The sequence below is a fragment of the Prunus dulcis genome, chromosome 1, assembly GCF_902201215.1.
Source record: "Prunus dulcis chromosome 1, ALMONDv2, whole genome shotgun sequence".
Taxonomy (NCBI): domain Eukaryota; kingdom Viridiplantae; phylum Streptophyta; class Magnoliopsida; order Rosales; family Rosaceae; genus Prunus; species Prunus dulcis.
In genome coordinates this window covers 41,474,191-41,487,675 of record NC_047650.1, presented here as the reverse complement: position 1 = coordinate 41,487,675, position 13,485 = coordinate 41,474,191, and the positions used below count along the sequence as shown (strand labels likewise).

The 13,485-nt window shown below is 39.0% G+C and overlaps 2 protein-coding genes across 2 annotated transcripts; one reads left to right on the top strand and one right to left on the bottom strand.

Annotated features, from left to right (window-relative positions):
• The first annotated feature begins 550 nt into the window (after positions 1 to 550).
• Positions 551 to 4,277, top strand: LOC117615873 (FT-interacting protein 7). The gene has a single exon (XM_034345039.1). It carries the CDS (start codon positions 909 to 911, stop codon positions 4,020 to 4,022), a length of 3,114 nt encoding a protein of 1,037 aa, XP_034200930.1. The 5' UTR covers positions 551 to 908; the 3' UTR covers positions 4,023 to 4,277.
• Positions 4,278 to 4,333: 56 nt separating this feature from the next.
• Positions 4,334 to 12,616, bottom strand: LOC117615874 (threonylcarbamoyladenosine tRNA methylthiotransferase). Its single transcript, XM_034345040.1, has 11 exons — positions 12,295 to 12,616; positions 12,176 to 12,214; positions 10,670 to 10,761; positions 8,452 to 8,701; positions 8,146 to 8,265; positions 7,996 to 8,071; positions 7,274 to 7,482; positions 6,972 to 7,080; positions 5,954 to 6,046; positions 5,693 to 5,853; positions 4,334 to 5,040 (listed from the first exon to the last, which is right to left on the bottom strand). The coding sequence occupies exons 1-11, from the start codon at positions 12,490 to 12,492 to the stop codon at positions 4,480 to 4,482; spliced, it is 1,908 nt and encodes a 635-aa protein (XP_034200931.1). The 5' UTR covers positions 12,493 to 12,616; the 3' UTR covers positions 4,334 to 4,479.
• Positions 12,617 to 13,485: the final 869 nt, after the last annotated feature.

The following is a 13,485-nucleotide window of genomic DNA, read 5'->3' as shown; positions in this document are numbered from 1 at the left end:
TCCATCCACAGTTTGAAATTAATAATGCATCTGCCTAATTCCTTGACAGGGAGAGATCCAATTAAAAAGGATACGTTGCTTTTGGAAAAAGTGTGTATGTTTCATCAATGAAGTGATCGCTTTCACTTCCCTCCGAGAATTATTTTAGCATTCTTCTCCTCCACCTAAACATTATCTCCATCAACCCCATCTCTCTCAAAAGCACAGGGATCCACTTGTACCACCCCCTGAATCAATGAGATTTCGCTATACAGGTGAAACACCGAAACGACGTCGTTTAGTGAACAGTAAATAAGTTGTATACATCATCAATAAGTAAACAAGAAAATGTTTTGCTGTGAAACTGTCTAACAACATAAAATGTATATGTAAATGTTTAGTTGACATGCCGTATAAGAATATGAGATACTTCTATTGACAGATTAAATCTGAATCATTAATTAAGTTAATATTCTTGTTGAAATGTGCGGTCTAAATTTACAGTATGACGATGCATCAATATACAGCATTATTAGGCTTATAATTGAAGAGATGAGGACAGCATTATAATAGCTCTCCTCCCTGTTTCTCTCATAAAAGCTCAAATATATGTACCCACTAGAATCTTTATCAATCAAAGGCCATATGATCCAAGGGGGCCACCTCACACCACCAAACGACCCTCCTTTCTAACATTTGTTTCTGTCTTCATACTCCAAAATGAATATCTCATCACCACCACCGCCTACTCTTCTCCCCACCTCTCTTTCTCTCTCCCCCCTCTCTCTCCTACCACCATTTCTGTCGTCTTCTTCTTCTTCACTGCTACTCACAACCCTACTCTCACTTTCCCTTCCATTTTAGACCATAAAATTCTTCTGTCACCTCTTAGCTCTCAGCTCTCAGGGTCCAATTAGTTATCAACGGCCATGAACAAGCTGGTTGTTGAAGTTCATGATGCAAGTGACCTCATGCCCAAAGATGGTGATGGGTTTGCAAGTCCCTTTGTGGAAGTAGACTTTGAGGGGCAGAGACAGAGGACCCAAACCAAGCCCAAAGACCTCAACCCTCAGTGGAATGAGAAGCTGGTTTTCAACATCAACAACCCAAGAGAGCTTCCAGGCAAGAGCATTGATGTGTTTGTTTACAATGACAGAAAAAGTGGTCACCACAAGAACTTCCTCGGCAGAGTCAGAATCGCAGGCGTCTCTGTTCCCTTCTCTGAGCCTGAAGCCACAATCCAGCGCTACCCTCTTGACAAACGAGGCCTCTTCTCCAATGTCAAAGGTGATATTGCTCTCAGAATCTATGCAGTTCAAGATGACCATTATGCCCCTCCTCCACAGCATGAGGATGGCTCTGGTAATGTTGAGTTTACTAGCTCTGGAAAAGCAGAGCCTCCTCCTCCGGTTCCTCCTCCTCTGCAGGAAATCAATACCAACAGGGTTGATGAGGAAATTAGGCGTGAACATTTTGGGGATGAGAAGATGAAGAAGAAGAGCAAGGAAAAGGAAGTGAGGACCTTCCACTCCATTGGCACTGGGGCAGGTGGTGGTGGTGGTCCTCCTCCTCCTCCTTCAATGGCTTATCCTCCTCCAATGTCTTCTGGGTTTGGATTTGAGACCCAACATATGAAGGAGAAGGCACCCACCGTCGAAACCAGGACAGATTTCGCGCGAGCGGGTCCTGCCACGGTTATGCATATGCAGCAGGTTCCGAGGCAGAACCCGGAGTTCGCGCTGGTGGAGACTAGTCCACCACTCGCGGCGCGGCTGAGGTACAGAGGCATTGGAGGGGACAAGACCTCAAGCACATATGATCTGGTGGAGCAGATGCATTTCTTGTATGTGAGTGTGGTGAAAGCTAGAGATCTTCCAACCATGGATGTCTCAGGCAGCCTTGACCCTTATGTGGAGGTGAAGCTTGGGAACTACAAAGGGGTCACCAAGCATTTGGAGAAGAACCAAAACCCGGTGTGGATGCAAATTTTCGCTTTCTCCAAGGAGAGGGTGCAATCCAATCTGCTAGAAGTGACTGTGAAAGATAAGGATATTGGCAAGGATGATTTTGTGGGGAGGGTTCATTTTGATCTCTCTGAAGTCCCTCTTCGCGTGCCGCCGGATAGCCCTTTGGCTCCTCAGTGGTATAGGTTGGAGGACAAGAAGGGAATCAAAGTTAGAGGAGAGGTTATGCTTGCGGTTTGGATTGGGACGCAGGCTGATGAGGCTTTTCCTGAGGCTTGGCATTCTGATGCCCATGACATTAGCCATATGAATCTTGCCACCACAAGATCAAAGGTTTACTTCTCCCCTAAGCTATATTACCTTAGAATTCAAGTCCTAGAAGCTCAGGATCTTGTCCCTTCAGAGCGAAACCGGCCTCTGGAAACATATGTGAAGATACAGCTAGGTAATCAGCTGAGAGTCACAAGGCCTTCCCAAGTGCGTACTATTAACCCAATGTGGAATGAGGAGCTCATGTTTGTGGCATCTGAGCCTTTTGAAGATTACATAATTATATCAGTTGATGAGAAAGTTGGTCCTGGAAAGGATGAGATATTGGGAAGGCTGATCCTTTCAGTTAGAGACCTCCCGCATAGAATTGACACTCATAAGCTTCCCGAGCCTCGGTGGTTCAATCTCCAGAGGCATTTCGCTAGTGTGGAAGAGGAAAGTGAGAAGAAGAAAGAGAAGTTCTCGAGCAAGATTCATCTTCGCCTCTGTTTAGACGCAGGTTATCATGTTCTTGATGAGTCCACGCACTTCAGCAGCGATCTTCAGCCTTCCTCCAAGCACCTGAGGAAGTCAGGCGTTGGAATTCTTGAGCTTGGCATTCTGAGTGCCAAAAATCTGCTGCCTATGAAGGGCAAGGAGGGCAGGACCACTGATGCGTATTGTGTGGCAAGGTATGGGAACAAATGGGTTCGAACTAGAACACTTCTTGACACTCTGACACCTCGCTGGAATGAGCAGTATACTTGGGAGGTTTATGATCCATACACTGTCATCACCATTGGTGTTTTCGACAATTGCCATGTCAACGGAAGCAGAGAAGACTCGAGAGATCAGAAGATTGGGAAGGTGAGAATTCGGTTATCAACATTGGAAACTGATCGGATTTATACACATTACTATCCCCTTTTGATTCTCACACCCTCTGGTTTAAAGAAGAATGGGGAACTTCAACTGGCTTTGAGGTTCACTTGCACAGCTTGGGTTAATATGGTAGCTCAATATGGAAAGCCATTGCTTCCAAAGATGCATTATATCCAACCTATACCTGTCAGGTACACGGATTGGCTCCGCCACCAGGCAATGCAGATTGTGGCGGCAAGGTTAGCCCGAGCAGAGCCACCACTCAGGCGCGAGACTGTTGAGTACATGTTAGATGTAGACTACCATATGTTTAGTCTGAGGAGAAGCAAAGCCAACTTCCAACGCATAATGTCGGTTCTTAGCGGAGTCACGAATGTCTGCAGATGGTTTAATGACATCTGCAACTGGAGAAACCCAATCACGACATGCCTTGTTCATATCTTGTTTGTGATACTAGTTTGCTACCCAGAGCTAATCCTGCCCACAATTTTCCTCTACCTCTTTGTGATTGGTATATGGAACTATAGGTTCAGGCCAAGGCACCCACCTCACATGGATGCTCGGATTTCACAGGCAGAGTTTGCGCACCCGGATGAATTGGATGAGGAATTTGACAGCTTCCCTACAAGTCGACCCGCTGATATTGTGAGGATGAGGTACGACAGGTTGCGTAGTGTTGCGGGTAGAGTGCAGACCGTTGTCGGAGATTTGGCAACCCAAGGGGAAAGAGCTCAGGCAATACTAAGCTGGAGGGATCCGAGGGCTACAGCAATCTTCATCATCTTCTCGTTGATCTGGGCTGTTTTCATATACATTACTCCATTCCAGGTTGTGGCAGTGCTGGTTGGGCTCTACTTGCTTCGGCATCCACGATTCAGGAGCAAGATGCCTTCTGCGCCTGTCAATTTCTTCAAGAGGTTGCCATCCAAGTCAGATATGCTACTATGAGATTGAAGCTATTACCTGCAGCTCGTTTTCTTTATTATTTTTGTAAGAGCAGCTTATTACTTATTCACCTCATTCTTGTGAAGAAAAAGGTTATTCAGTAAATAAACCCAGCAAATAATAGCAGGAAAGACAATGGGATAATGTATTTTTTTCACTTTTCTTGAATATGTACATCCAGTTTGTCAATAACCCATATGTAGAGTCATTCTTTTATCTCTACTCCCCGAATGAGAGATCGATCAAGTTGCTGAGGCATAGTAGGAAGTCAGGCCAACTAAAGGTAAAAGTGGTCAGTTTCAGTTAAAAAAAAATAGATCCAAGTTTCAACTTTCAACGGCCGTACCATGTTCAATATTACAAACATACCAAAAATATTCTATTTTTTGAATAGACAGACAAGCTCATATGACATTTTTCTATGAAAAATCCTTGACAAAAATGGATTAGTACAACCAGACTAATTAGATGACAGAATCCTAAATCCAAGATGTAATAGTAGAGTTACAATTGTCAGGAAGCTCACAAGCATCCCGCCTAGAAGAGCCCTATCAACGACACCCCATTCACCCAAGCTTCCTTGGGTCTGCTCTTGCTTTTTCTGGGATCCCAAGCCTATTTCATTCTCCACAGGTTTCTCAACATGTTTTTCAACATGGTTTTTTCGCTTCCTCAGTAGCCATCCAATCAGATTTCTGCTGTTCCTATCTTCCAGCTGAACGTCATTCTTCATTACAGCAGACTTTTCCGACTGTCCTCCACAGCTTTCTGGTCCACAACAACAATTTTCCGACTTTGTTGAACATGCACTAGTCTCATAATGGTTCAAACCAGAGAAATTTTTTTCCTGCTTAGGCCTTTCATTTCCTGAAACTGTATCATTTATATGAGGAATAGTCTCAATCACTTCTCCGAAAACTGACCACCTTCCAACAGATGTGATCTTCACAATAGCTGAAGTCCCCAACATACTTTCTGGAGCAGCTACAAGCACCTGCACATATCCCTTGGTATGGCCAACCTTGGGCAAAGAAAGAACAGATAATTGTAAACATCACTTGATTTCAATTGATTGAATAATTGTCCAAAACCCCATAGAACTTTTGGCTAGAAGGTCATCTTGGTTGGCTGTAACACCAAAAAAACAAACCGCCATTTTGGTGTTATTAGACCAAAATATCATTGGCAACAAAATTGAAATAGCAACTACGTCAACACCATTAGTAGTTCTATCATGATCTACCCAAAATATTTAATATCAAATGTTGAGTTCATAAAATATAACTATATAAAATTTGTTCAACTCAATTGTTATGAAATATTGATCCAGAGATTGAAACCTTCATTATTAAACACCAAACTGGATTACAATTTTGTTCAATAATATGCATGCAAATTGCAATTAAGCCACAACTTGAGTTGTTTAATTGAATCAAAAAAGAAAATAGAACTTAATTCAAAACAAAAACTAGCATGACTCCAGATATCTGCTTAATTATCATGACGTTTCAATTAATAAACAATACAGAAGAAGCCTGCCCCTAATCTGCAATGCTGACAAATGTAGCTATCTCAGGTAGGAGATTATTTGAGCACATTTGTACGGCGGATTGCTCGCTCAATTTTTCCATACATTTACCTGACATGGATGATAAAGAACTACTTAAACTTACCAAGTGAATTCCATCAGTGGCAACTTCAGTTATCCATATTCTTTCCACCCAGCCCTCCATCCCAACATACGGTGTGAAAGCTTCAAAAACAGAAGTCAAATCACGACTCCTTCTCTTCACTACAGTACTGGGGACCTTTTTCATCCTTGCAGCAGGTGTTCCTGAATATAGAAACAAGATAAAACACAAAACAGATTACTACAAATTTATGTAATTGCTAAAACTGTTAAATATGAACTTGGGGGGAACAAATTCACATACCTGGTCGAGGATAGAACTGTGAAATATGAACTTGAGGGAACTTGTACAGCTTAATAAGGCTAAGAGTTTGAGTAAAATCTTCATCCGTTTCACCTGAGAAGTCAGGAAATAAGCCTAAACTCCTCAAGTAATATTCTTTGGACTGCTCAATTCATATAATAAAGTAATCAAATCCCCCAAGTTACCTCAAAAGTACCCATCACCACTGCAAATAAAACTGATACTCCAAGAATATGTTATACATACATTGTTAATGCTCTTCCTAGAAAGCTAAGTTTTACCACATGGAAATATGCCAGTTACTCACTGATACAGTAAACTTTTTTTAAAAAAATTTACGAACTTGACTTCATTATCTATGATGTTAAATCACCTTAAATTGCCTTTAACTAAAGAAGAAAATGGGGAGCAATTCCACTATAAGGAAAAATGCTAACCAAGTAGGAGAAGATATGGAATTTTTACATTGGCAATTAAGATCGTAATATTTACTTCAATAAACAATCAATCATTATTTTCCCCCAAGCACATCCACATATTATCGGTTTATCCAGAGCACATCTGGAACTCTTTAAAAAATAAATAAACAAATCAGGTAGTGTTGGAGCCAAGCATACTGGGAAAAATATCTATATACAATACCATGTGTAGGGAGGTACGTAGTAAGAAGGCTTCTTAGTCTCTAATTATTTAAACCATTCCAAACAACTTTGTCTACCTCCAGGAATCACTTGTACCCCATTCATGCTAAGTTTATCCCTCAACGTTTCCAAGTCAATCTTAGTGCTTCCCTTTGGAGTGCTATAGTATCACAATCTTAAATTGAAACTTCTTACCATGTTAGCCAAATTTTTAACATATATTGCATGAGAAGTTTAGCATGGGAATTAAAAAACAACCTCAGAGATAGGTTACATCAGTAACTGATCAACACAGAATATGGAGGTCAAAAATTTGAATCATTGTGAAAAATCAAAAGAACAAGAGCAATGATATCAGAATCAAGTTAAACACTGACCAGGAAATCCACATATTATATCAGTTGCAATCTGCATCCCTGGCACAAGCTCAGTTAGGATATCTACCACAGTCTTGAACTCGCTTACAGTATATTCCCGATTCATTGCCTGAAACAATAAGGATATTTAGTTTAACAAAGCGACCATAATGTAATGGGAAGTCTAGTTATGTACATTTGAGAAACACTACATTTATAATTAAATCTCAGGGAGAAGAAAGTAAAAGGATAAATCAACAACAGCTATAATAAATTGTACCAATCTATGGAGAAAGAAACATGAAAAGCATTTTAGCACTTACAGTTAAGACAGCATCACTTCCAGATTGGACTGGTACATGTAGAAATGAGTATACACATGGATGTCGCAAAACTTCTGCTATTTCTTTCAAGTGCTCCAGAATGAAAGGAGGATTTGTCATCCCAATTCGAAGCATTGTGCTTGCATCCGAAGGGAGTTCTGCAACAATTGCATTCAATAAAATTGGTAGATTGGCACCAATATCACGACCTGCAAACATCAGGTTAGCCACCATTATTGTTCAACTAAACACTGGCACAAGCAACATCTTAACTTTTTTTGTTTCTTTTTAAATATTACATCATTTTCTGTGTCCTGTCTAAAATTATTTCTCCTGCAACATCCAACAAACAATAATACTAAAAGTAGGAAGATATCGGGATACAGGAACATGATACGCTTGTGTTTTTTGTTTTTTGTTTTTTTTCTTTTTCTGTTCAAATAGGAACTCACATGTTTAACATAGTTCTCAACCAACTAGAACCTCATTACCATTTTGAGCAATAAAGCTCAAGCAGCTATACTAACCACAAGTTGAAGAACAAGATATAGTTTACATAGTTTGATCATTACCTCAAGCTTCCAAGGATTACATCACATGAATGTATAATATACCAAAACCAAGTACCATCAAGAACTCTATTGAGACCAAATTTCTCCAGACAAGAAGTACGTTCACATTCTCAACTAAATCAAGACAAGACAATTATAACAATAAATTACCATAAGCTCCAGTATCTTCACTGCTCAACCATATTTCTTTGACTCCGTCAGCTATCACAGATTTTACACGTCCCACCTGCAGTGCTAAAATTCTTATTAAATTGAAATCTGATATAAATAAATAAGGAAAACCAATATCACAATACTTACAAGGCCATCAACAGTATAACTCCCTAAATGACCACGAGCATGCTTAGTCTTGCAGTAAGTGCAAGCACCTAAACAGCCAACGTTAATAGGGAGAATCTCAACGAACTTGTTTTTCCTTACCTGTGGAAAATATTAAGAGCAAATACTTCATCTCCAGACTAGTTGACAATATAAGGTGGAAACAGAAACAGATTTTTGCAGGAGTGAAGAAAACCAAAAAATGTGTTAGAATGGGTAACATTCCAAGAAAACTAAATCGAAAACAAATAAAATGCAAACACCAAATTGCAGATCTAGAAGACGAACCTTAGGGAGGTCAAGCGCTGGCAATGTCTTACGGCTCAAAAGGCGCACCTCATGACCTTTCAAAGTCTCTTCAACAATTTCAACCACACGGTCAATTTGCTGGACTCCTACAATGCTGACACCTTCTAGCTCCTTTATATCTCGACTTCCTTGTGGCACACACCCAGCCACCACCAGGGGCTTTTTTGCACCTTTACCTTTTGCTATCAGAGTATCCATGGCAGATTGACTTGGAGATTTGACTGTGCATCTACATAAAGTAATAAACTCTATAAATTGAGAATTATGAGTTGACAGATAATTACAATTATCATAGGTAAACATGTGCTTTAGAGAGATCTTAAAATAAAAATGACAAATTTTAAAAATAGTGTAAACAAAAAAGGGTCAGCTTGAAAGAGAGCTCTACAGCATTAAAAGACAAGCATAGGATGCACACAATTTCTGAGGAATACAGATAGGAGCAATGTTGCAATACATCAAGCACAGTAGTTCGTTAACAAAATTATATTGCTATTAATTACTACACAAAAGCACTAAGAGACTTGGGACAAAAGCTTTTGGCAGAAAAATTCTAAAGTGCGGGAACAGTCGCAATGACAATTGTTGCAGAAGTGAGTATAATGGACATTCCATACCAGAATACAGCCACTCCAGTAGTAACCCATAAAGAATTTGAACATTGTGACTCCAAAACCTCAAATCTTAGTAATAACATATGACGTACTGTTTTCCCTTAAATATATTATTAAGCAGTTGCAAATGTTGTGAAAATGAATTGATTTTAAGTAACTCCTAGGTTCGAATACTAAAACTTATTAACTCTTGACTTAGTTTTGATAATATACATGCAAAGCAGAGTGACATACCAGTTTAAATACCATAGTTTGATAATATACATGCAAAGCAGAGACATACCAGTTTAAATACCATAGGACCAATATCCATGATGTGTTAGTGCACAATGTCATAGAACAAAATTGCAGAGAGCGACGGTGAGAAATGGTTGGATGACCATGCAATAGTAATAATTATATTCTATTTGTGGCAGATGCAACCTAATAGCTAAGAAAATCAAAAAACCATTTGAAAAATGTGAGATGAGAAAGGGGCTTAGGTATTTTAGAAAGAAAATGTAAAAGCCAGTCAATATAACTGGCCAATTAAAAGCACTCAATTGGGGTCCTCTTTTATAGGAAATGGAGACATATTTATTAATGTTGAAGTGGTAAAGCTTACATTAACGCTAAACATGCAGTCCACCAAAAAAATAAATCCACACGATGTCAAGAGTAATTGTATTCATACCACAAAGTCAACAATTACTTCCCGTCATTTTTTGTAAAGCCTAAAACCCAAATTTTACCCTCTGAATCAAATTTAAAAAGAAAAAGAAGAAAATAGTTTTGGGTGCTCCTCCCTCCCCTCTCCTGCTGTACCCTGCCAGTGACTTACTCTACCCCTGACATCCCCACCCTCTTCCCTCTCCCCTGCAACCCCACCCCCAGCACCTCTCCTCCCTCTCTCTCACCCACCAAAAGAGGAGCCCAGCTCTCTCTCTTTCTCCCTTTCTCTTTTCTTTATCTCCCTCCTACACCGGCCACGGCCACAAGAGGAGGCCACCCTGCAAACATCATCACTGAGAAATCTCACTTGAAACCTTGTAATCCACTCTATCTGCCTCTTACGTGACCGCTTAAAGTCAACTTTGGTAAAGAAAACCCCAGTTTGTTGTTCGTCACTTAATTTCATTGATTGTTAGAAATGACAATATTTCCTCATAACACGATCTATGCAAGCTACTTTCTTGTACAAGACAGGACACCATTTTTTTACAGGGTAGGGAAGCAGTGAATTCAAGCTGATGACTTGTGCCTAAGTAAGTTTCACATGTCCACATTATCGCAAGTTTTTCTTTTAGCCTTCTTAGGTGCTCAAGTAAATTTGACTACCTTGACAGTTATCATCAGAAGCAAGAAAGGGATTCGTTCGGGAGAACAAAAAGAATAGATGACTTAAATGCAAAGAATTTAAAACAGGTGTACTAAAGTTCAAAAATATTACTATACCACAAACTATATCCTTTATGTTCCAATGACTGAAGGAGCACTAAATTATTCCCTTGACATTGATTTTCAAATATAAATTAAGACATTGTTTTCAGTGTAAGACATGACCAAATCCACTAAACAAATGATACCAATAAAAGGATCCTCACGTATTTATGAGCCACAGGTCTGCCTCCTCAGGATTGTCACTTAATGGATAACCGAAAGCTGAAAGTTGGCCAGCCATATATTCACTGTCACTCTGACATAAAGACAAAGTGCAAGGAAAACAAATACAAACATGAGAAACTTTACTCATTCAATCCCTGATAAATTTAGCCGAAAAAAAAGAAAAAAAGAAATATATGCCGGTGACACAACCAAATCTCATGCTTATATAACATTAAGGTCAAGCGAAATGGAATGGTGAACTAAGAGCTGGAGTTTACATGATGTTTAAATTCATCAACAACCTCCCTAAAATTGGGAAGTTCCCAGTAGATGATCTATTTTATAGATGGGAGAAAGAAAAAAAAAACAGTACGATCAGAAAGGATGCAAAATCCAAATTAAATAAGAATAAAAAACACTACTACCAAATAAATCCTACTTATAAGTTATAACCACAATAACAACCTTAAAATTTGATATCATAGATCCATTTGAAATAGGCGGATGATAGAGGATAATCAGCAAATAACTAACACCTTAGATACAGATCTAAGAAAACTTCAAACAAGAAACCAACCAAATTAGATGCACCTTTATTGCCTGGAGATCTACAAAAGCAGTTCAGCCATTGGCTTAACAACCCCCCCCCCCCTCTCCGGTGACATCCTACATTTCTTAAGGAAAGGAATTTTCAAATATTAAGAAGACTTACCCTGTTCTCATCATCAACTGCTCTACTACCTTGCTATAAACCAAAGGTTCCACCCAAGCTAATGGTCATTGATTTAAGAAGATAGCCTAATAATACTCTTAAATTGTGATGTTTTCTAACCTTTTGAAACCCCTTCCAGAAACTTTTTATATATAAAATAATGCTGTCAGTTATTCATTTTCATAATAAGAGTATGGAAAATTCCTAGCAGCCCAACTTTGTCTCCCATCATTTGTTTCCCAACCTATTTGGCACTTGCTGCACACACTGTATCATTGGTGTAGAAAATCAACCATGTTATATAACTCACTTGGACATTGCAATCTTAGTTGAGGAACAAAAGTTGGCAAGTGTGGCATTTCCCTAAAAACCTAGCAGTCTTCTATTTCCATGTGGCTTGAAGAGCAGTAGGACAGGAGAAAGATTAAGACTTATTATTAGAAGGGAGCCCACAATTATTTATTTTTCTGTTATTATTCTTTCCAAGAACCACAAAAACCTCTGAATTTGTCTTCTCAAAACAGCTGCTTGAATTAATCATTTGAACCCCTCTTACCACATCATATTATCCAAAACTTGCAAACTTAACAAAAAATCAAACTCCCCCGCTTACTACTGAAGGAAAAACTAAAATTATTTATTCAAATTGTAGAGGAAATATGAAGGTTTTCCTGGTAAAGTATGAGATTACACTAAATAAAGTGCAAAAACTGGTAGGCCATCTAAACAGTTGGTCATGGGTAACATTAACTACAGAAAAATAATGGGGCAAAATAGAATCCTGAAAACGTACCTGGTTGTGTGAGCACCCAAATGTCTTGATATATATAGTCTGCATAAAGAAAAAAAAAAAACAGAAGTTAGCGAAAGAAAATCATCACCGGAGAGGGAAAGAGAGATAGAGAGAAAGACCTGAGTTCCAGGGATTTTGGGAGAGAGAGGAGCAAGGGGGTCTTGGATTTGAGATAGCTTATTGCTATTTCCACTGGGATTGGGTTTGTTCTTGTTCTTGTTCTTCTTTGGGTTCAATCCGACGGCTGTTATGGGCAAACGAAAACCCGGAGGAGCTCCACCTCCGCTCCCAACTAGCAAATCCTCTATGTCCTCCATTTCCTTAACTAACCTACACGCACTGCAAAACAACGACCCGCGATGGTTGGAGCTTCAAGTTCAAACACACAGACGACGGACAGAGTGAAGGGGTTATGTAACAGCTAAATTTCTAGAATTCTGGAAATAGCCCAATTTTGCACTTTTTAAGATTTTTGGCCCAATTTTGCACTTCTTAATAACACACTGGGACCCGATTATATATATATATATATGTATATATAATGTTTTGCCCTTTAAGAACATACATGATGTAAGAGCAACTCCACCCATTTGCCCTTAGAGTATTTTCACCAGTTGCCCTTTGCCATGGCAAGATTAGCCCTAGGGCAGACACTATTTACGTGAATAGTGGCTGCCCTAGCCCCCTCCAGCAAAATGTGTTTCCAGCAAAATGTGTTTCTAGCAGTTGGGGCTTGCCATGGCAAATACTATTCATTTTTTTGTTTTTTTCACAACTTTGTTTACTTAAACAATTAATTTGGATAATATTTTCGGATAAGATTTTTGGATTCCTACGTGTCAATACTATTCATATCGGATAAGATTTTCGGTTTCAAATTTCAGATAAGATTTTTGGGTTCCTACCGTCGGACCGGTTGGAATAATTTGGAATCTCTTACAAGTCTTCACCACCTCCCAACAATGGGTATGGTTGAAACTTTTTCTCCCTTGGCCGGTAGCACCAAACCACATTTGTGCTTGCATATCCTATAAAAAAAAATGAAATGGAAATGCAAGAAAATTTATAAAATATTGGCAATGCAACATGTAAAAAAAAACTAATGGAAATTCAAGAAATAAAAAAAAAAAAATATGCAACGTGTATTAAAAAAAACTAGAGACATATTAACAAAATATATAAATTGCAAGAAACATTTAAATAAAAATTAATATGACATAGAAATTAATAGAAGAAAAATGACAAATAATTTACCTCACTGCTAAGATTTTCTCCGCTTCGATGATTGTCAATCGTTTTTGCTAAGGCAT